General features: G+C 42.8%; 2 protein-coding genes across 2 annotated transcripts; both read left to right on the top strand.

The window, feature by feature from the left end:
• Window positions 1–8,822: 8,822 nt before the first annotated feature.
• HOXB6 (homeobox B6) lies at window positions 8,823–12,739 on the top strand. The gene is given in 3 exon segments (XM_033168994.1): window positions 8,823–10,140; window positions 12,354–12,385; window positions 12,387–12,739. Coding segments are annotated over 3 exon segments (681 nt in total). The 5' UTR covers window positions 8,823–9,719; the 3' UTR covers window positions 12,615–12,739.
• A 2,797-nt stretch (window positions 12,740–15,536) lies between these two features.
• HOXB5 (homeobox B5) lies at window positions 15,537–18,624 on the top strand. Its single transcript, XM_033168990.1, has 2 exons — window positions 15,537–16,652; window positions 18,064–18,624. The coding sequence occupies exons 1-2, from the start codon at window positions 16,007–16,009 to the stop codon at window positions 18,309–18,311; spliced, it is 894 nt and encodes a 297-aa protein (XP_033024881.1). The 5' UTR covers window positions 15,537–16,006; the 3' UTR covers window positions 18,312–18,624.
• The last annotated feature ends 5,645 nt before the right edge of the window (window positions 18,625–24,269 follow it).

Here is a 24,269-nt window from a genome sequence, read left to right as displayed (position 1 = left end):
ATTAAATGGAAGCAATTAAATGTAGGAAAATAAACAAGGCAAAAACCATATTAACCAATTTGGGGCCCTTTCAACACGTCCTTCTGTTTTACACGTTACACTTTCACAGAATCGAGCAGTTGGGATTTTTCAGTGCTCAGTCAGGGATGTGTTGTACATGGGTGTATTCACTCTTTTTTAAAAAATAAAATAAAATTATACCCCCCTTTCAACCCAGGATACTCAAGACCGCTAACAATACAGCCAACAATGAGAATATATATAATATATATAGATAGGTTAATAATATAAAGAGAGACCTGCCGTTGCGACAAAGAATTTAAAATAAAATGGACAAAATACATAGAATTTTTGAATTGTTTTTTCCTTCGTTCGTTCTTCTTTTCCCCACAAATAAAATTGAACTGCAAACCATTTACAAACGCGCGCACACGCGTGTGTGTTTTAGTTATATTTTGATTTTAAAAATCCTTCCACAAGAGTGTATTTCCCCACCAGAAATACAAATATTTTTTCAAATAAACAGGAAGTTTTCTGCTATGCTAACCGTATTTTTTCCAGAAAGATATTCCAGGGAAAATGCTTCCTAGTCGCTCCAAACGGCGTTCTGAGAGTTTGAAGAAGCAGAAATATAATTCTATCATCTCTCTCTCTCTCTCTCTCTGCCTATATCTAATTACCTATCCATAGAACAAACACACAGAGAGATAAACATACACACAAATAAGTAATATATGTGTTTAAGAGTATGTGCGTGCAATATTTACTATATGGACAAACACAATACACGCGTAGTTAGAATTAGCATAGGTTTACGCCATGGCTGGGTGGTTTATATAGGGATATGCACAATCGCACGAACGTATGTGTTTGTGCATGCGCGCGCGTGTGTGTTTGGGTGTCTCCTTTAAAACAGGTCATATTTGCAGCATCCCCGTCCTTAAAATAAAAAGGTCGGTATCCCCACAAAAATGTATATATTTGCTTCTCTAGCAATGCAGATTACTGCAAAAGACACCTTTTGCGGCGGCAGAAGCGTGTTCTAGAACAGCCCAACCGCCCACCTCGCCAGATTTTGCTGCATTGGACCAGTACTATTGTTTTCGTGGCATGTACCACTGCGGTAGTGGACGTTTCCGAATGCACTAGTGCGCCTGTGCATATACGCCTGCCTGTTTTTTTCTCTTCCTTTTCTATAGATGCGCGTAAGCATGCATACTTCCGCACACACCTATACAGAAACGCCCTACACACACAAACACATATACGTATATGCATATACATGTATATATATATGCATGCATACACACATAGATACAAGCTGGTATATGTACGTGTCCATACATCTCTCTCTCGGATACTACTTGGGACCTTCAATTATTTTAAACTTCGATTGGGAGTATGGAGGGGAAGAGAGTCAACATTTTAATTTCTTGGGCAATTCCCGCAAGGGGAATCGAACAGCGTTAAAAGGAAAGCAACAATATCAACAACAACCAGATTGAACTATAGAGCCACATATTCCGACCTCCCCCACTCCACAAAAAAACCCCACATTAAAAATAAACCGGAGGTGGAGCATCCCCTTCGTCATTAAAGACTACAGGTAAATAACACAATTGCAGAAACCTGCAGCTCAAGGATGTTGTCCGAGGTCTGAAATGCACTTGCAATTCTTTAGTCTTTCAAAAGTAGGTTCCTTTAACCTTTCGTATATAAAGGCTTGTGCAAGACCCCCTGCCGGGAATGTGGAGGGGGGGGCGCAGAATCTTTGCATATTCTTCTCTTTGGGGTTTTTTTTTTAAAGAAAAGATGGCGGCTGAGAAAAACTGCTGTTAAAGCAGTCATGAAGAAATGCAATAAATTCCTTGTTGTTTTATGAAAATTTACAACTTTGTGATAGAACTTTATGAGTGGCTGGGTTCTGCGATTGGCCAGAGCTGGTCATGTGGACTGCTAACCGTGAACATGAACTTTTTATGATTTCCCATGTGGTTATTCTACCATTCTTTTGGCCGCTGTACCTTGGGTCGGATCACTGTCCTCTGTAGGACTCTCGCCTCTTTTTACATTTTTTTTTTTTTTACTTTCATGTATAAGCTCGATAGGGCTAAAATAGAGGAGAAGGGGAAGCGCACGCACACACATTACACACGCACGCACACACACATCTAGGAATGAGTTCAGATTGCTAATATTATCGATCCTCCCTCTTCCTTTCCTAATCCTCTGTGTTAAATTTCCGTAGTGATTTTTTTTTTAAATTTTTATTTTTGTGTTTATGCCTAGTGATGGAGAGGGAGAGGGAGAATCTGTACCGGATGGAGGTTGTGCCATTTTTCACAGAGGGAAGTTACTCCATTTTCTGTGCGAAAGGACTCGGCAAAGGAAAAGCTCTCCGAAGTCGCAATGGACGGCTATCAGGTTGGGACAATATTTGTCAGCTTACACATTAAAAGCAAACGCAATCCTGTCCCCCTCCCTCCTCCTCTCCACCTCTTCTTCCTCCTCCTCCCTTAATCCACAGAACGACGGGCGCCAAAAGGTAAGTGAATGTATTTATATTTTATTCGAGTTTATCTTAATTCTTTTTTTATTCTTTTCTTTTTTTTAAAAAAAAAAAAGGTTGCACATACGGTTATGCCTTTCCCTTTCTGTCTTAAATAAGGCTACGGGGTTGCAGGGAAAGAAAGAATGCACAGTAGGGAAATAGATATTAATAAATGTACATTTCTGTAAGGTAAAGAGGGAAGAAAAGAGAGAGGTGGAGGGAGTGCAGTTGCTGCTAAATAAGATTTGAAATATTTATGTCACCGGACTGGAGGTCTAAGGAGAATAGCTGAAGGTAGCTGCATAGTCAATACTTTAAAATAGAAAAATAACAACCCACCCACCCTTAATTATTTCCCTACTCCTTTAAACCTATTCCTCTCCCCACGAAGAACGATCTAACCAGACTTGCTTGTCATTGAGTACATCCACTCAATTTAGGAAGTTTTGCACAGAGGCCAGATCGACGAGATCCTTCCCCTCCAGGGTGTATGGAGACGACATAGGCGATTTTTCTTCGAAGGAGCTGTTCTGCACAATGGAAGCGGGTGGGTGGGTGGGAGAGCGGGGAGGGGACAGAGGAAAGACAAAGATAATAATAAAAAAATTAATAACGAAAAATAGTAATACGCAGTGCCTTTATTTTATAATAAGAGGGGTTAGATTCGAAAACCCATAAAATAAAATATTACGAGAAGAGGAGACTGCGATACACTGTTATATGATCTTTCTAAAACAAACAAACGGTATATGTGAGTATTAAAAATAATAGTTTGTATGTGTTTAATATATATTGTGTGTGTTCCTTCGGCGTTTTAAACACTGGTTTTTCCTGTGTTTAGGTAACTGAGAATGTGTTGCATAAAAGGAGGGGATCGTATACACTACAATTGCTACACCTGTTTTGGAAATTGGGATGGGGGCTGAGAGACAGGATATTTTGAAATATTTCATACCCTTTTTACTGTGGTTACCAGTACTGTGTTCATGTTTGTGCTTAAAAGAAAGAAAGAAAAGAAACCTGGTTGTTATTATTATTATTTGAAATACGAGTGTTGCATTCACAACCGGTCAGTCTCCTGGTAAATTTCGTATTGTGCAGTTAGGTAACGCTTGTGATTTATTTATTTTTAAATGTGCACATTTTCTAGCATGTTAACCTTTTTGTTTGTTTGTTTGTTTCTGAGTATAATTTCGTTGGAAGCATATCACAGCTAGGGTGAAAATCATAGAGAAAGTTGAAAAGTTGTGGATAAAATTCATTCATTCTTTTCATACATAACTATGTTTGCTCAGTCGTCATTTTGCATGCTCTTTCCCCTTTCCTGCGTCCCTCCTTTCTACCCACTTTAAATATTTGAGACTCGAATTTTTTTTGGTCTTTTTTACCCAATAGGTCTTATTAGTCTTATTAGATGAGCTGCCGTTTGTAACTCAACCTCTGCTTCCTACCTTTAGAGCTCCTGCTTATCTCTCTTTTAGCTCAAAGGGGGCTTGTTAAGGGGAGCTTCCCGGTGGATTGTGCCCATTTATATAAAGCCACTAATTAATGAATTCCAATCGGTTAAACACTACCAAGTTGTTTATCTCCCTCCCCTTCCTGTAACCCCCCCCCCCAAATCAAAGCAGCGATTTCTCTTTACGTATTTTGTCTTAGGAATTGGCTTTGCAGCCTCTCAGCTTGCTCATTCTATGCTGTTTGCTGCCATCTACCGTCCAACAGAGGAACGATTCGGTTTTTGTTTCCATGTTTTACAATGATTAATTTCCCATGAAAACTAGTTTAACTAGACCAAGATTTTCATTTTCTACAGTTAATATGTTTTTGTCATGTAATGGATTGGACATGCCTTACACATTCTGGAAACGGAGGTGGAGATAATTCCCATCCATCTCTCCGGGTATATAGCTGGCTCATCATAGTAGACTAGGCTTGTTTTCGTGTTTTAAGTCGTGTGAAATACTTTCACAGCTTTCGGATTTTAGCATTAACATTGCGAGATGATGGGGGTTTGTGTGTCTCTGTGTGCAGAAAACCCACTGAACCTTATTTAACAGGAGGAGCTAGATCTTTAGTTTTGGTAAGTTGATAAAATTTGGTACTTTTCTCGGCGTCTTAAAATAAGTGATCATTCCTATCACAGTTGCTTCTGATTATTTCTCTGTTTGAAGTTATTTATGTTTGTCGTTACTTCTGCTCGCATGATCAAATATCGAGTGGTGAACTGAAGCTGGTGTATATATATATATATATATATATATATATATATATATATATATATATATATGTAACCGAAAATGAAGGATATCTCATGTTGCAGTGCGTTTAGAAAGAAAATTATTCTCTTCACATCTATCAGATACTATCAGAAACTGAGGGGTCGTATTCTAGAACTACCTTTGCTTCAACTAACACAGAACGCAAACCTCCCAGAGGATCTGCTACGGAAACGTCGTTGGCATAAATTGGGCTTCTGCGCCAGAGAACTTTCTGGAAGATTGTGCCCATATTCCTTTAATCCTGACGCCCCACCCCGCCCCACCCCAAATACAGCCAGCTGACCTCCACATTCCTATCTGGCTTTGTTGTTTAAAAATCTGTTAAAATGCTATTTCTCATTATTCCTTACTACCTTTACTTTTGGAGGGCAAGCAAATCAAGCAATATGGCGGTCGTTTTGTGTGTGGTTGGTTGTTTTGGTGTGTTTTTTAATAACACATTAAAAACTTTACCCCAAAGACTCATTTCCCATTTTTGTTAATTATTACCTAAACTCTTTTGATAAAAACAATGACGGGTGCCCCCTCCCTCTTTTTAGTCCTATGTGATCCCATTAACAAAATTATTATACACTGCAGGGGAAGTTAGGTAAATTAAACGTAAATGACTGGAAATTAAGTTTCAAATGGCTGCGTGCTTGGAAAGAGCGAGAGGCGGGAGTGTGTGTGTGTGTGTGTGTGTGTGTATACCTTCAGAGTTCATTGTCTTCTACATGGCAACACTGTAGGAAAACATCACTTAGATGGAATTGCAGTAGGGCTATATATGTGACAAAAGGAAGGCTCTCTCCTGTGAATAGTTTTATGATCCTGAATAAAAGCAGGAGGCTATTCAGTTCTGTGTGTATCTGTGCTAGTGTTTAAAGGCCAGTCTTCAGTTTATGGTACCAATTTAAGTCTCCTGCCCAAAAGTCCTGCTGGCTTCGCACTTCTCTATGCTGCTGAATTACAACCTCCACGTTAAATAGAACAGCCAGATACTCCTCCTTTTCTTTTCTAGTTAAGAGGAATTTCTCGGTTTGCCTAGGTTGCAGATTTCTGGGCTGCTATCACATCGCTTAAACTTCTGCACTTCTGCCTCCCAACAAGCCATTCCGAGGCCTGGTGTCTGCCCAGAGAAATATTTGGGTGTTGTTTTAATCCCCTCATTTATCTGTCTCTCTCTCTCCCCCCCCACTTTCCCCCCTTCTGCTTTGTAAAGTTGGCTAGTACTATGCAGAAGAGGCAGGAATGAGCGGAGAGGAAATGGTGGGGTGGGAAGCAGGAACCTGGACCATGCCCCCCCCTCAGCTACAGAGCACCAACTACACACGTTGTAAATAAGCCCCTTTAATCTTTATTTATTCTCTGCCATTTGAGTTATGCCACACTTTGGTCAAGATGGATCCTCCAAGCTAAGAGAAAGTATGTTAGGTCTCTCCAGCAACAACAGGCTACAGAGGAGAGTTTATTTGGGTTATAGAAGGCTTTTGGGTGGTTTTCCGAGCGTAACATTGAAAACTGGAGGCCCAGTGTAGAAACCTTCCTACAGAACCACGATTAAAACTCTAATAGTGCCATAGCCCAAACAACAACAACAACAAGTAAACAACAACACATTCTCTTCGTTGCTGCTTACAGGCAGAATGGTTCACACGCAAGAACAAAGATTTATTACCCAAATATTTTTTATTTTTTTAGAAATACCCAAGCTAAAGTTAAATAAAACATTATCCCATTACCCACTATGACCCCAAATACTTTCACGAATCAAGACAACTCACTACATAAGACCGAAGTTGTTGACTTATACACAATATTCCCTCATAAAATCCCCAAACTTCCTTTTGATTCCATACCCTTAAGACCTGTTATACTATTTCCAAGCCACCTTCCCCTTTAAAAGTCATTTTTAGAGAGTGATTCATTCTTTACAAATGAATCATTAAAAGCTCTTAAATTAATGTTCATCAGTTAAATTGAAGAGCAGTCCTTTCCTTGCAAGGGAGGGAAGCATTTGAACGATGAGTAATTCATTATTAGGAGACGAGTTTCAATTAATGACCTTCTATATAAAAAAGAGAAAATAAAGTTTTTGCAAAATAAACATTAGAGATGCTCCGAATTGCACGGATATGTAAGAGGAAAGTCACAAAGAGGCATAAAAAATAGATTTGCATCATATTATAAATGGGATTCCGGATACTCCTCTCCAAACCCAACTGATCATAGCACTTTCCAAAGTAATATTATAAAAAGTTAAATACAAGTAGCATATTTACTCACTTATTTAACCATCAAGTAGCCAAACTTCACATCTTAATCCATGCATTCTAATTCACATGTGATATATGCATGTTTCTAAACAAGAGTTTTAAAGGTCGTGCTCTTTTTTTCAAATAAGAGGGGAGGGGGGCTGCTGCTTAGATCCACTTTTCCTGCTCTGTTCCCGTTCCCCTCTGCTTTTCCACGCCAATAAAGCGGTTCTATTTACAGTTCGGATGCACTCTGTACACAAATTGAGGGAGGAGAACCTACAGGGGAAATGTATTTGTAAGAGAGAGCTTAAAAAAACCCACAACCACCACCCACTTCCTTTGCCTGTTATTTCCTTACATTCTCAGGGAGTGTTAAAACCGTACGGGCTTCCTTGTCATTAAAAGCCGAGACGTCCAACACATTAAATCGTAATCCGGTACCATTTCACGAATGCTAAACCCTCGGCGGAGCAAATTCACATTGGCCATTCTGAAGGGATCACGTTGCCATGTAAATCTGATCTGAGAGCAATTGAGTGTATATGTGTGGCGGATAATTCCTGCGAGCAGATTACAGCGTCTGCAATAGAGGAGTGATAGATAGGTGGATGGATTACAACTTTCATTTGTCCAAATTGCAGTGCTGACCTCTACATTCGGATAATCAGAAGTTGGGATAAACTGGAGAGGTTTGTTTTATTTGCGTTTGCATGGACGTGAAAAGTGGGGGGGAGCACGTATGGTTGTTGTTGTGGTTTTTTTTTGGGGGGGGGAGTGCCTGGCGGTTACCAGAAGCTGGTAACTGGACAGCTCGGAGACAGAGTTATGAGATGACAGTAATTGGCAGCGAACATGAGAGAAACTGGCAAATTACAGTTCCCTTATGAAATACGAAGTTGGAGCATTTAAAAATATTTCTTGAAATAAACAGTTGTTCACATTCAAAATAATAACAAAACAAAGTGGTGGTGGTGGGGAGTTAGGATTAAATTATATGCCATTACTGTACCAATCTGAAGGTAGGACGAACTGGTGGTTCGCCATGCAGAAAGGTTAGCATGGGAAGAAGCCATCAAGAGAAATGCCCAAACTTCAGCCATTTGGGCAACTCTTCCAGCCTACTCGTTCTTTCATTCATTAGTTTAAAAACACAATATCAGAATGGCACCGAATTCTGAGCGAGTTTCATTTATCCTTGAGTTTAAACATATGCCGAATTGAAAATAAAAAAACAAAACTCCAACGCACAAAGTAGACACAGACATCATTTTCTGCCGGCTCACCTCTATCGACAACACGGGCACCATCTACCAGATGACCATTCCCAGCTGCCTTAAATATTTTTCTCCCCGATGCCTGGTGATCAATAAGGAGTGTTCTTGGCCGTCAGACCAACCGCTGCCCTTAACTCTAAACTGTCCAAAGACCCGGCCTTAACCACAAAAACGCAAGAGGGCACCGTTCTTGAGAGATATGCGGGAATATCGTTCTAGCTCAGCTCCATTCCCACCCATTCATCTTCCGGACTTTATATACGGTACCGCAGGAACTTAAAAGTAAAGGGTTTGATTAGGAAGGACCCTCGTGACAAAATACGAGTGTGAGTGTGTAAACTCTCTCTCTCTCTCTCTCTCTCTCTCTCTCACTCACACACACACACACACAAACACACACACACAAAACACACGCCATTCAATTCATTAGGATCCTTTATAGAGGGAGACACAAAACAATTTTTCTCCATCCCTTCCCGGGAGGTGGCTTAAAGTTATTATATTTTAAGACGCTCCATAATGAACAGCCCTATAACCCTCTCCAAAAGTATACCAAGATCGGTCGAACTTTTTAATCTAGCGTTCCTCTTCTTCCTACATATGCTTCTATATGAATTTTAGCTCCCCTCCCCCTCCCCGCTATATTCCTGTAAAAACCCAAAGGGTGGGGGTGGGAGTGGGGGGGGATAATAACCTCTTTCCCCAACCAAAACACGCTGGAAATTACCAAACTTTTCCAGATGAAACGAATTCATTTTTTTTTCCCTTTTCCCTCGTGTCCACGACAGCAGCAATGATAGAATCAGTTCTCGTTTGTTTTATTCTTCTTGTCTTTCCACCCTCTTCCTCCTCCTCCTCCTGCATTTATTTATTTATTTTCTTCTTTAAAAGAAAAAGAAAACAACAGCCAAAGGAAAGTCCAAAAATTTTAATCGATCTCTTCTCTCTCCCCCCCCCCATCATTAGTATGTGATTAAGAGGGAGGGTGTCTATCTGTGTTATGTGGGGGTGGAGGGGGCGCGCGTATCTGTTGTTCAAAAGTGATGGTGTTGGTGGCAGAGATGCTTTCGCTGGTTTGTTCTAGGGGGGTCCCCTGTGCAAAGCTAACCCCTCTAGGGTGCGATTTCGCAGTCTTCGACTTCTGCTATTGGTCAGCGCGTGATCAGATGGTTCTCTTTCCTTATGTCCCTGGTTGGCACGCGGCCATCCCCCTTCAGCTAAAACCCAATCTCCCATATACTGCTAATAGCTAAACCGCTTGGACTATAAAACGCAACAAATCATAAAGACCAAGGGAAAGAACAGACGCTGTTCCTCTGCTTTATTATTATTATTATTATTATTATTATTATTATTATTATTATTATTATTATTTCCAATGAGTTCTTATTTTGTCAACTCTACTTTTCCGGTGAGCTTAGCCGGGGGTCAAGAACCGTTTCTGGGACAGCTCCCCTTATATTCTACGGGGTATGCGGACCCTTTAAGGCACTACCCTGCCACTTACGGAACTGGGGGTGGGGGGGTCCCGGATAAAGGTTACCCGGGCGCGCCTTACTACCAGCAAGCCAACGGAGCTTACAACCGGAGCCCAGCCTGCGATTACGGGACATCTGGTTTTTACAGAGAGAAAGAGACAGCCTGTTCTCTTTCGAGTTTAGAGGACCCTGTTCCGTTCGGCCAGGAGCAAGTCCGGAAGTCAGATTGCTCCCAGAACAAACACGCTTTCGGGGAGAGCGAAGATCAGAAGTGCTCCACGCCAGTGTACCCCTGGATGCAGAGGATGAACTCCTGCAACAGTAAGTTCCTCTTTTCTCACTGTTCTCTGTAAGGATGGCTAGACAGACAGACAGACAGACAGACGGATAGATAGGTAGGGAGGGTTCCCTTTCACCTCATCTCAGGAAAAGCTGCCCTTCTCGTCTCAGCTTCCAGACAGCGGGAAGCAGAAACTTTCCTCAAACTTTTATCCTACTTAGATCATAACTTCCATAACGAAGGTTTGAGTGTATGTGAGTGTGCGCGCGTGTGTGTATACATTTATATTCTTTGCACGAGGTTCCCTTCAGTGAGTTCGTTTCTTTAGCCAACTTTCTGTTATCTGGGGAGGTACGGAGATTATTGATTGACTGGCTCTGTCTTGTGGAAGGCAATGTTGGCTGTCACTCAGGAGGAGTGATTTAGAGACGTGTCTGGTGTACTTACACACACACACACACACACACACAAGCACACACGCACGATGCAATCCATATCACACTGAAGTCCCCCCCCCCACATTGATTTTAATGGACTTGGTTTTAGCCCCCTTCTCATATCTCCCCCCCACACACAACACACACACCTTGGCCGATTCATATCCCAGAGAGTGTATTTCTATAACCCAGCCAGTTGAATAATGTCGGAAGGGCTTAAATATTTGAAAGGAGAGAGCTACATTTTTAATGAAACTCACGCATAATGAAATGCCTGTCTGGAGAGGAGTTGCAGATAGTTTCTCCTTCACTCACTCACTCATTCCCATACTGTCTCTCTTCCCCACCCCCACCCCTCCTTCTGCGATCGACCACGGCCCTCCAGGTGCTACATTTTCCATGAAAACACATTCTTGAAAATGAGATAGAAACAGCAACCTCTCCTCCTCCCTTCTCTGTGTTTACACGTATTATACGTTGTCGATCTCAAAAATTCCGGAGTGGGCTGATGTTGGGGGGGGGGAGAGAAATCAATAAACTTACCTTATTGCTGAAACTCTGGAATCTATTCCAGTTACGATAAAATACGGGGGTGGGGGTGGGGGGGAGGGAGAAGAGAAAAGAGAGAGAGGGGAGAGGAGAGGAGGAGGAGGAGGAGGGCCCAGTACCTTGCAAGTTTTACATAACAGAAAGGAACTGTCCCAGAAGTAAACTGAAGTAAGGATAGAAAGGGAATTCATAACCTCCCATGAATTCTGTCCTGAAATAAGTGCGTAAAGGGGAGGCAAACGCCTTAGCAACTCTCTCAGGACAAAATCCTGCAAGCCTTTCCACTGCGACCCTAAAAACACATTAGCTGGGAAGCTAAGTCTCATTGATTTCTATGCGCCATTACTTCACAGTGGCACCTCGATCCTGAGCTCATTTACTTTCCAGAAAGTCTTACTGCTTCTCTTCGGTGGGGTTTTCCTTCCAAGCTTTTAGGTTGGCTTTGGAGGACCACAGGCTCTAAGAGTAACGCGTTGCGCTCCCAAATAGCATTATTCCAAAAGTAAAATCTCGCGGAGCCCACTGGGGTTTACTCCCAAGGCAGTATCCATAGGACCGCAGCCTTAGCCCTCCATGAACTCCGCTCAGTGGGGGCACTAGAGTACACAAGGCAGGGAAACGCAAGGGTGGATGGGGGAAGGGGGGTGGACCTTTTCTGATGGAGGAACTAGGCTGCATAGAACAGGAACGGCAAGCTTTCGAGTTACACAGATCTCTTCTTCGAGGTGTTTATTATCATTATTTTATTTCGAAAGGATTTCATATGTTGCTTGGCCAGGCTGCAAGTTTTGAAGATCAGCCTGTTGGGAGCACGGTTGGGCCTCTCCAGAGAATATGCTTATGCATGGGGACAATGTCCCCACACAACTGCAACCCAAATGGAGTGCAGGGTTATTTTGGAAGACATTTCGAAAGCATCAAGTGAAGGCAACCCAAACTGAGTTTCTGTGTTCTTGTATGCATCTTCATTCCTTCATTCTTTTAATTTCCTGTCCTTCTGGAAGTTTATGTGTACAAAGAGGGCCTTTCGATCGGAGAGATTGGAGGACTGGGATGGGGGGGGCACAAGGAGAAGGGAAGTGAACACCTTCTCTCTCTCTCTCTCTCTCTCTCTCTCTCTCTCTCTCTCTCTCTCTCACACACACACACACACACACACACACACACACACAAACTGGTTAGCCTAGTAGCCATTGTCATGCATATTTGAAACTCCCAATAAATATCCAACGTCCTTTTCAAGCAACCCTTGTTTCCTCCCGTCATAGGTTCCTCTTTCGGGCCGAGTGGCAGGCGAGGAGAGACAGACCTACACCCGTTACCAGACCCTGGAGCTGGAGAAAGAATTCCACTTTAACCGTTACCTGACCAGGCGCCGCCGGATCGAAATCGCCCACGCGCTCTGCCTGACGGAACGCCAGATCAAGATCTGGTTCCAGAACCGAAGGATGAAGTGGAAAAAGGAAAACAAGCTACTCAACTCCACTCAGCTGAGTGCCGAGGAAGAAGAAGAAAAAACAACGGAATGAGAGAGAGATTGCAGAGGAAGGAGGGAGAGAGAAGGAAGACAGCGAAAATGCCAACGGTTGTGAGGGCGCCCAAAAGGGCAAAAATATAAGGCACAGCGGAGACACCACTTTTTTTTTTTTGTAAAATACCCAAGACGGTATGGAGGTGTTGGACCATCTTCTCTCATGCACCCTCACTCGCATCCGTAATCTGTCGTGTCATAATCAGCTTCTAGTCCAGTTTATTTCACCCCTTCTTTCTATTGGTCCTTCCTCTTCCTGCCCCCGCACAACAAACGGAATTTTTTTTAGGGTGTCCTTCTTAGGATCTTGCTAACTCTTGTATTTAAATGGAGGTGCTGCAATATATGTGTCAGATTTTGGGGTTGGTTGATTGTCTTCATTTTGTAAAACAAAAGTCTCATGCACGATTTTACTTATATGTTGCTTTTTTAAAAAAGAAAAGAGTTAAACTAGGTTCTTTGACATTTAAGGGTTCTGTTGCTTTTTTTTTTTAAAGAAAGATCTATTGAAAAGGACAATTGCTACCTAAAAAATATGGTGAATAAAAAAAATAGGGAGGGGTGTTTTGTTTGTTTATTTTATTACGTTTTTTGTACAGTGTTGGTGTTTGAGTTTGTGTTAGTTATGGAGATGGAAGTTCTCTAATAAACAGCAAACAAACAGTTGAGAAAAACACTTGGCACGTTCCTATTTTTTAGGGGTTGCGTCCTCCTCCCCTCTCCACACTCACACTCACCACACAACAAACACACACACACACACACCCACAGAGAGAGAGAGAGAGAGGAGGAGAAGAGAGAGAGAGAGAGAGAGAGAGACTTCTTTCCTGAGGAATTGGTCTACCTACAGAAGCTGTAGGCTTGTTAGGGGGGAAAGGGAACAATAAAAAGCCCTGCTGTTTGATAGAAGTTCTCTCCCTAACCTGAACAGCCAAGCAATTTTTAAGCTTTACAGAAGTTAGCGCTGAAAGATAGATTCGGCTCCTCACACCTCCCACTTCCATACTCCTCAGCCTAATCTTAAATGAAAGACCTTTTCACCAAGAATATCTTGGAGTTGACATTTAACTTTAATATGGATATATTTTATTGTTACAGCACAAAAGAGTTATGAAGAGGGGGGGAGCTCACAGCATATATAATAAATCAAAGGAGCAGGCATAACTGTGCCCCCTCCCCAATCATACATCTGCTAGAAGATATCTAACATTTGTATAGCTGCCTTCAAACATTTGGCCCACTTCCTTTCAGTTCGTTCTCCCGCCACCGCCTGCTCAAACACCCCACAACTACGATTTACACATAACTCAAAAATTATATTAAAAAGGTGGAACCACAAGCAGTTCGCACTTTTTTGTGAGCACGAAGCTGAAAGGAATATTCCAGCAGGAAACTTAACGAATGATTGGAATACCCGCTTAATCTCTTTCGAGCAGCATTATGTATACACCTCTCTCTGCCCACCCCATGTGCCTCCTTCCAACGTTTCTTTATATTATTTTATTGCATGGCGACATGCTTGCCATGGTTAGACAAAGAACAGTTTCCAAAGAGCTCCAAGATTACTTAAGGAAGCTTTGAAATGCAGCTCTTCGCTAATTGTCATTGTCTCTTTCGATCTGTGGAAGCAAGCGGTCTGCAACTCTTTCTGACTCTTGCTGTTATTCTGCAACCAAGTTTCCTTATATTATTTACACCCCCAAAAAAAATAAATAAAGGATCTTTGATTATTATCTTACAGCTTTGGTCACCCCAAATTCACAGGTACCTCAACACCTCAAAACCACCACCACCCCAAATTATGGTGTTAATGGCAGACATTAAAAAAAAATCAATTGAAGCAGAAGCCTCGCAGCTGCAGGACACTTATCCTTATTGCTACTCTTTTCATTGGCCGTAATTATTATAGTTATATGTCACTTTGAATATGGCTCATAATTTCCAATGGATTCCAGGCTGACTTCTCGAAATTCCTGAGCGTTCTTTGAGGGGAAAAAACAAAGAGTGGGGAAAAACATTTCGGAAATGCTGGAGAAAGCAAAGGCTTTCGTAAATCTGGCCCATTTATTTATTTATTTTTGCAGGGTTCACTTCAAACCAACTGTGATTTCAAATTTTTAGGCTGTAACCCGACACCCACTTACCTGAGAGTAAGCCCTACTGAATACAATGGGACTTCTTTCTGTGTAGGTATGAATTGGATTGCCCTTCTAAGTGGGGACAGCATTCTATTGTAACTGTTCATGTTATGGGCGATATGTCACTCAGGATATCACCAGTTACATGAATAAATACACAGAATCCCCTAATTTTTAAAGTGGACAGTCTTTCCTTTCTAATATCTACGCAGCAGAGGTACTGAGATGTAATAATAATAGCAACAACAATAGCAACAGCAGTACTCCTGATTATGTGAACCAAGTGCAGTGCAAATAAGTGAAAAGCACTCAGTTATGAACACAGGTAGGTGCTGGTTTTGAGAGGCACGTATCCTTCAGATAGGATTAGGCTGCAATACTATGCACACTTACCTGGAGGTAAGCTCCACTGAACCTAGAGGGGCTTACTTCTGAGTAAACATGCATATAATGGGAAGAAAGCAAGGGAGGGAAAGGCGGAACGGAAAAAGAGGAGCAGGCGTTTGTGTTTAAATTAGGATGGACTCTCTGGTGCGGCACCTTTTCTGACACCAACACAATAAAGGCATTGGGGTTATAATTTATTATCACAGCAGCAATTACCACCAGTAGTCATAATAATAGCAATGTTTTAATACACAAAAGCGCACAAGCGTGGAAGGAGGCAAACGGGGCTGTATTAGGGGGAAGTGTTATCTTCAGAAATAACAGGATTGAAAAAGAGAAATAAAGATTCCGAAAGGACACTTTTGGGGCGTGTAGAGGTGGAAGTATTTTATTTCTGTAAAAGGTAGGCACGGAATCAGAGCGCGTTACTCTTTCTTTTATTTATTTATTTTTAAAAAACCTGGGTGAGCTTATCCTCCATGCCGGCTAACTCTTCCTTTGCCCAGTAGGTGGCGCAGTCCGCCAACAAGGAGCCACCTCTGCTTTCTGATTCCTCCCCCCCTTCTTTCCTCCCCCTTTTGGAAGCCGCGCATTGACATGGGCCTAACGATTCTCGGATCGTCATTATTTGTAACCATAGAGCATGAATTGCCTCTTGAGGTCATCAGTGAGAATTTACGACTGGTCAACAAAAGCACGTGATTCCCAAACGCACCCCCCACCCCACCCCCATATTTGGCCGCATACATAGCAAAAACGAAGTACAGTGCATCGCTATAATTCATTAATACATCATAAATCCTCAAGCACAGGGGTTATAACGACCACGAGCCCCACAAATCAAGCCCTCCAAAATACAACCCAAATGAGTTCTTACTTTGTAAACTCGTTCTCAGGACGCTATCCTAATGCCCCAGACTATCAGCTGTTAAATTATGGGACCGGCAGTTCCATGAACGGATCTTATAGAGATCCAGGCAACATGCACGCCGGCTCTTATGGTGGATACAACTACAATGGGATGGATCTGAGCATCAGCCGTTCAACCTCCTCCTCCAGCCACTTTGCAACGGTTGGGGAGAGCTCCCGCGCCTTCCCTGCCCAAGCCGCGCCGGAGAGCAGGTTCAGGCAGGCGTCGAGCTGCTCCTTGTCCTCTCCCGAGTCCCTCCCTTGCACCAGCACCAGCAGCAGCACCAGCAACAACAACAACAACAACAACGGCGGCGGCGGAGGCGGCGGCGGCAGCAGCAGCAGCAACGGCGAGAGCCATGGAGGCAAAGCAGCCTCGTCTTCCCCCGCCGACCAGGCAGCTTCGGTCGGCACGGCCAACGCCACCAGTTTCACAGAGATAGACGAAACCAGCGCGTCTTCGGGAACAGAAGAGAGCGGCTCCCAAGTCAACAGCAACGGCGTCAGAGCTCAGGCAGAGCCCATCGCCACGTCCACGCCAGCCACAGAAGGACAGAGCCCACAGATATTCCCCTGGATGCGAAAACTTCATATTAGCCATGGTACATGCTCCCTTTTAAAATTTCGCTGTTGCATCTTTCTATCTATCTACTTCTCTCTCTCTCTCTCTCTCTCTCTCTCTCTCTTTATATATAGGAATATATATGAATTATGTTGTTGGCAGGGCAGACAGGGAATGGGGGATGGGAGATGGGAGATGGAAATGGAACACAATCGCCTGGGAAGACAGCCTTGGTGTGTCTTTCTATGGCTTCCCTTTCTGCTTCCCATCAGAAAGTGCCTTTAATATTTTTTATTATTAATTTAATTTAAAAGGGGGAGTCTGATTTAGGAGAGGTTTTCTGAATATGTTTCCCTCTTTAAAAAAAATAAAAAAAATAACGCAGACATAGATAACGCAGACATGGTATCTGGGTGACAGGACCTAGTCCTAGAAGTAACCATATTATAATATTCAGAGACGTGAGAATAAGAGCAGTCATAATGGGCTTTTAAAATACCAGGAGTTGAAAAGGTAGGAGGAAGGGAATGGGTAGACTGCTTGTGGGGAAGAAGAAAAACAGTGCTGTTTGTGGGCACAGATGGGTCTGTCAAGCATCTCCTCTTGCCGCCACCGCCACCCCACATTATAGTGTCTGTTGTGACAATGTGGGATAATGGCAAACTCTTTCCCCCTCCCCTCCCCCACGGTAAAAACGAATGGACGTTGCCAAGGAGGATCTGAGCGGCAGAGTTAGAAGGGTGAGGGAATATCGACTCGCTTAACACGCCGATGCTAAATGCATTTGGGTGAAGAAAGGAAGCCCCAAGGATTTCAGTGTGGAAGTTGCTTCCAGCGAAGTGTAGCTAGCTAGTGTCAAGGGGTGGGCAAGTCAGTTCCAGGGCAAAGGGGAGGAACGGGAACGTACGACCAAACTGGTAGGCACTCGCCTGCCTTCCTCTCTGCTCGCCTGTGTATGTTTCCACATTTTGATTATATTGGTATACAGTACAGTATAAGCAGAAAGAGACAGGGAGATACTATTAAGGATTGGAGCCTCAGAGTCAGGCTGCCATCCTGCCCACCCCTTCCCTAGAAGCAGGCATTACTGAAGCCAGTGGGGTTTACTCCCGAGTAAACCTGCAGACGCTGGAGTCGTGAAAATGTCTAAACTTATTATAGGGTCAAGGAAAAGGATGCCCCGCAGGAGAGGAGGGGGGGACACACACATCGTGATAGTGGCACTTTTTTTTTTTAATGGGTGGAATTCAGGTTTGGAGCTATAGAATCAAAATGAAGTCACGGAGAAGGGAATAAAGGGAAGGTGCTAAGGTGGTTGGGGAGTGATTTTGCAAGCAAGCTGGGGTGACCTTTTCCAGCTAAGCAGGAAACTTGTCGAATAATCTCTCTGGCAACGTAATAAAGACAAAGCCGAACAGAACCCAAAATGTTGTCCATGTATTATTACCCAGATATGACTGGACCGGATGGTAAACGAGCGCGGACGGCGTACACTCGCTACCAGACCCTGGAACTGGAGAAGGAGTTTCACTTTAATCGCTACCTCACCCGCAGAAGGCGAATAGAAATAGCCCACGCTTTGTGTCTCTCCGAAAGACAGATAAAAATCTGGTTCCAAAACAGGCGAATGAAGTGGAAGAAAGATAACAAACTCAAAAGTATGAGTTTAGCGTCTGGTGGCAGCGCTTTCCAGCCTTAAATTATATCAAGGGGGGAATAGTAAGAAATAGAAGTGTGGGGCGGGGTGGGGGGGAGAAGAAAAGAAAGAAAGAAAGTGAGAAAGTTTAAAACTAAAACTAAAAAAAAAGCAACAACCAGTCTCTTTTTTTTTAAGTTTGGAGTACTGTAAAGTGAAGCACTTTCCATTCAGCATGCTGTTGGTTGATTTATTATAATTATTGTTATTAAACAACTTCGGTGGTACTGTTATTCCAGGACTGTGTCCTTTGCTGCGATTTCCCCCCTCTAAATTAAAATAAATAAAATAAAGTTATTTCCAGAGGCTTCTTTAATGCTTTAGGTGTTCTAAATGTTTGTGTCTGTGCTATAAATGACGCTTTCTGGAAAAAGCTAGCATGTTTTTTTGTTTTTTGTTTTTCAACGTGCTCTTTAAATGTTATAACTTATTTATAAACCACTGCGGAGAAGGAAAGATGGGTCCTTTAAAAAGTTTAGGCTTTGGGAGGAGATCTTTCCTCCTTTCCTTCTTCTCCAGTCGGGCTATCCTGTACTGTACTTCAATGTCAGAGGAAAAAAATTAAAAACATCAACCACAACAAACTTTTTTTAAAAAAAAAGAAAAAAAAATACAATATATCTATATATAAGCTCATGTATCTTTCTGTCTTTGAAATTGTCAAGTCTGTGATTTGGTTCATATTTCCTGGCCTTGTTTTGATCCTAGGCCAGTTCTGAAACTTCTTTTTTTAAATAAATGTGAGTGAAGTTCACTTAAAAAGGGTATACGATTGGACCAACCATAGTATGTTGAAAATGTTTGTAAATACTAGAAATACTTCTGCAGTGACTAATAGGAAGTTTTAGTGGGCAGGGTGAATTCAGTGTTCTGTGTGTCTGAAATGGCATTTGTCATGTTAGCTGCCTGTTCCCATCTTTGCCAAGAAGCTTTTCGTATCCGTTTGTAGCCTTAACTTGAAGTCAAATAAACGTTTCTCCTGACCAGAAAAAAACACACACCATCTTTTGTGATTCTTTATACCACGGCGATGGAAAATCTCGGCCCTAAAGTTACTCCCAAGCGAAATACAAACTTGGAAAAAAACAACCACCACCACCACCACAGAAAGTGTCTTCACAACCCGTATGGCCCATCTGCCAGGTTCTCCTCGAGGGCATTTCCCCAACCTTACGAGGGAAGGGTACAAAATCGCCTCGTTTCAGTCGGTGCTGTTGCTAAACAGGAAACACACAACCCAAAGGAAAAGAAAGAAAGAAAGAAAACAAGCCAGTTGTTATGTTCTCAAACTTTGCTTCCTGCCTTTTACACTCCGACCCTGACCACGTTTACTTGGCAATAAGACCCCCATTTATTTCAGTGGCCTTTACTTCCAAGTAACCGTGCTGAGAATAGCAGCCATCAAGTCCATAAACCAAACATTTGGGAGAGGAAGTGAAGTGGTCATAACATGAAACAAATGCCCTCTGAGCTGCAGAGCTAATACGCTATTAGCTGTTTTATATTCTTATTAATAATACTGCTATATTCCTTCACATACAAGTACACACACACTCTCGCACAGAGTCTTAAACTCAACAACACAGAAATGCACAGTTGCCTTAACTTTAGAATTGTTTTCATTACGCATAATTTAAACAACGTCTTTGCGCCGACCTTTCCTTATTACTAGCCTGGGATTCTTCCTTCCCTTCCTTCCCTTCAACCAAAGCGCTATCAGTAAATTCTGTTTGTTGAAAAGAGGAAATAAATAGCTGCTGATCTCCTTAAATTATAATTTACAGCGTTCTCTCTCTCGCTGACTCTCTTGTACGAATTAAAATCGGTCTTGTGAACTTACCCCAAACTCTTTGGTTACTTCTTAAGTGGTTTTGAGAGGACTGGGATGTGAGTTGTCATTTCCAAAACAACCCATTTTCTCGCCTTCCCTTGAATACACAGAGTCTCTCTCACACACACACATATATTTTACCCATAGCAAAGTAAGTAAGTATACCAAAAGTGGCTGTGACATTAAGATGTCAAATGGATAGGGTTTTATCTAGAAGTTAGATCGTAAAAATCGCCCAGACCTCAGCCAGATACCCCTCACTGGCTCTCAAAAGTCACGTGAGGTCCATAAAGTTAGTTTTATGGTTTTGGGGAGTTGACAATGTACAATATATTTCACATTCTCCAGAATGTTAAGTGACATTTTAACTGCCTGCTTTGGCTTGGAGAGGGGCAGGAATGGGAGATCACTTTTCCAGGCTAGATAAAGGCTTCTCCATTGCTGGAATAGGAAGCATTGATGGTTCAGTGTTTACTCCAGAGGACTTAGAAACTGCTAAGCTTAAAGTAAGTTTCTCTTGAAATACTATCTGGTTAAATGACTTTTAAAAGGCTAGATTGCTAGAGATTGGGCGGGGGGGGGGGGCTGGAGGGGGGAGGGATTTCCGTCTCTCTTTCCAACTTGCTTCTGTACATAAGGTTAGCAGAAGAAGAGGAAATAGGATGAAGCGTTCCATCTCGATGAAATGGCGATGTCACTGCGGAGTGCTCCAAGGATTTTGCTCGAGGGAGAGAGGGGGTTATGTATGACAACTTCGCTGAGGTCCTTGGTAGCTCTTGTAAAGCACTTTGCGGGTGTATTCAGGTATTGGGCGTGTATTGATGTCCAAGTCTTAAGCACACTTACTTAGAAGTGATTCCTATCAGAATCAGTAGGATTGATTTCGACGCCTTGCTTTCAACAGAGGCTGTTCTGTCTGCGTGTGTGTGTCGTGTGTGTGCGCACGCTGGGAAAGCAAAATGTAGACTTTGAGAGACACTCTTGCTTTTTAACGTGTGTGTGTGTGTGTGTGTGTGTGTGTAATCCTGAATAATTTACCGTCAGAACGTTGGACGTTTACAATTTACCTCCCCCTCCCCATTCTTCAGTATTTCTGTCATTCGGGAGATTTCCTTTGGCCTCCCAACCCCCACAACCTATTATTTTACAAGGTATCTTCCTTCGCTTCCTCGGTATACTTGTAGTTTTCCACATGTTGCTGCTAACCATGGCCTGGGAAGTTCTCCTGCGCAAGCCTGGTGGAAACGAAGACCAAAGAGCATGTACTTTCCCGTGGATAGTGTCCTATGTGGTGCGTTCCCGTGTCTTGTCCAACTCTCTGTTATGCATATCCCCCCCCCGGAAGTAAGCACCGTGAATCTAGTGGGGGTTACTTCCAAGTCAATGTGCACAGGCTAGTTGCTTTGCTGATATAAAGGTGGAAGGGACTGCGGTTTGTTAAATGGGGCAGGTTTCCATCTCGCCCACTTATGGACTCTTCTCTGTCCGAAGCAAGGCGCCTTTTGAAAAGGGAAATGAGTTTTTTTTTTGAGGGGGGAGAGGAAGAGATACTGCTCCATGCCCCATAAATGTTTAAAACTTCCCGTGTCTTCCGTCCAAATAGGAAAGGTTCATCATAAAGGTAGCAGAGGCTTTCCAGATGGGGCCTAATCCAAATGCTGATCAATGAATGTAAAAAAATCCTCTTGTCTTGAGGATGCTTTAAGCATAAACATCCAGCACTTGACCTAAAACTGTTTGACTCTGGACTTTAACACGATTATGCCAAATTGCTTTATAAACTTCTATTTACTGCTGTTGTTGGATCAAACAACTGAAATATTTTTAAACACAGGGAAGCAGCGGGACAACCCTTGTTTAAGTTTTGAAGCTTGCTTGCTTCTCACGTTCAGGAATAAGGGGCTGTATATGATCTTCAGTCCTGGACTTAGATAAGAGGGAGCCTCAGGGCTTCAAAATGACAGCTGCATTCCATAGACTTCAATGGGATATGCAGTCTTCTCCTATGCAAACCTATGCACACTTCTATCTGGGGTATGTCCCACTGAGCTTTGTGGGGTTACCTCCGAATAAACTAGCATAGAACTGGAATGCAAATTGTGTGTTGGCGTTTAAAAACAAACAAACAAATAAACCACAAACACATTCGGACTGATGAAATGAGATGTTGACTCTGCTGCAGCCTCACCACCAGCCCTTCTTCTTTATTCTACCTCGCTCCTCTTCATTTTGATGGAAATTACTAGTAAATCAGAGATTCAAAGAGGCCTTGCTTTTCCATAAGCAGAGCAGTTTCTAACTGATTTGCAGGCATTGGGGGTTTTGGGGGTTGTTGTTTTTTTGCATATTTCCCCACCCGCTTTCAAAAATGAGCTGGTGCGAAGCAACTATTTTCCAACCTGAATTATCTCTCACAAGTTCCATTTAAATGAATGGGGCCTAGGCAAGAGCGCTATTCATTGAAATAGACTTTAAGTAAGTAACCCTGCTGGATGAGCTCTGGTGGTTTTGTGGGTAGAGGAATATTTTCCAAGTGGAAAATTCTCCCCCTTTCCTCCCTCCCCCCTCCATTGCTTGAAGCTAGGATCTTTAGGGCTGTGTAACATTTGGTAGACACATGTCTTTCGGTGCAGGATAAAAGGAACCACTTTTGCTGCTTCTCCCTTCCTATCACATTTAGACCATCCTTCCTACTGTTTCTGAAGACTGTCCCCTATTGACTCTGTGCCCTTCTCTGAGAACAGGATCTGAGAACACACTTGACTGCAGTTGTGCAATGTGCCTGGTGATGGTGGCTTGCTGGCTTGAATGGGGGGGGGGGAGACCATATTCTTTAAAACCTTACTCCGAATGTTTCTCACTACATAATAAAGTACACACCTTTGTTCTGAAAAACCCTTTGGAGTTATGACCCACCTATCATTAAGCACATCCTACTCCCATATAATTCAACTGAAGAGTTGCTTAAATATATTCCATTGAATTAAATGGAACTTTAACCTTGACTGGATCGTGCTCTTGAACAGGAAATAAATGATTCAAACTTTAGGGGCTGCCACAAGCAAGCTAACACACGCATGCACACCTGTAAGATAGATAGATACATCTCCACAGAATGAGAGAGAATGGAATGCTACCCGTTTAGGTTAGAGTTCGCAGGCTGTGCGCCAGTCATGCACTCTTATCTGTTCTATGAAATACTGCAGTCTCGTCGAATCTGTATCTGGTTTCAGGAAGGACGCCGACGTTTGGTTATGTGCGTTGATACACATATATGAACGACATTGCTTTCCATTCCGGCCAATTGTTTTATTGGCACTTGACACTGGGCAACAATCCAGACTATGGGCACGGAGTGAAGGAATAATACCTATGGATGGGGAGAATGGAGATCTCTGGTTTCCAGGGTCGGAAAACAGAGGACCTTATTGCTAAGGAAATTTCCACCATCCATCCGTGAGTTTCTCCATTCCATAAACCTCCCTTTCTTCCTATCCAGCACACACTTTTCTGTTTGCATGTTTGTGATTCATCTGCCTGTACGATTAATCCCCACGCCTACATACCTACATTTCTCACTTGCGTATTGAGGCATATGTGGCAGGAAGGGTTGCGATCCTATGCAGGCTGACAATGCAGTTTTAACCATGCCTGAGTAAAGTCCTATTGAACTCAAATTCAATACGTAAGTGGGGTTAGGTAAATTGGGGGAGTATGACTCTTTGCAACTCAGTGTGCCACACTTCAGAGGAAACATGCCTAGGATTACGTTGCAGGACTGGTATCCCACACAGCCAATGCAAGAAGGGCATCCTGTCAGGATGATACCTGCGGTGTCTCAAAAGAACTAGGTCCAGCGTCCCATCCCTAGCACCTCGTTTGATCCTGGCCGTTGTGTTTGTTGGGCTGACTCCATCCGGTTCCATTTTAATGGGAAGGGCATTCCGTGCGTCGAAAGAAAGACGGCACAAGGGAGGCCATCCCTTCATAAAGGTGACCGGCGGGTGTTTCCCTTGCTTCTGTCCTGCCCAAAACATCTAAAGAAGGGAAAGTAGAAACATCTCAGAATCTGTTAAGCCTGGCCACTGATCCGCAGTCCTAAACCTGACTCCCCCCCCCTTAAATCCTTT

Source organism: Lacerta agilis, chromosome 14 (assembly GCF_009819535.1).
Source record: "Lacerta agilis isolate rLacAgi1 chromosome 14, rLacAgi1.pri, whole genome shotgun sequence".
NCBI lineage: Eukaryota > Metazoa > Chordata > Lepidosauria > Squamata > Lacertidae > Lacerta > Lacerta agilis.
The sequence above is the reverse complement of the archived record's forward strand: the minus strand, read 5'-3'. Positions and strand labels throughout refer to the sequence as shown.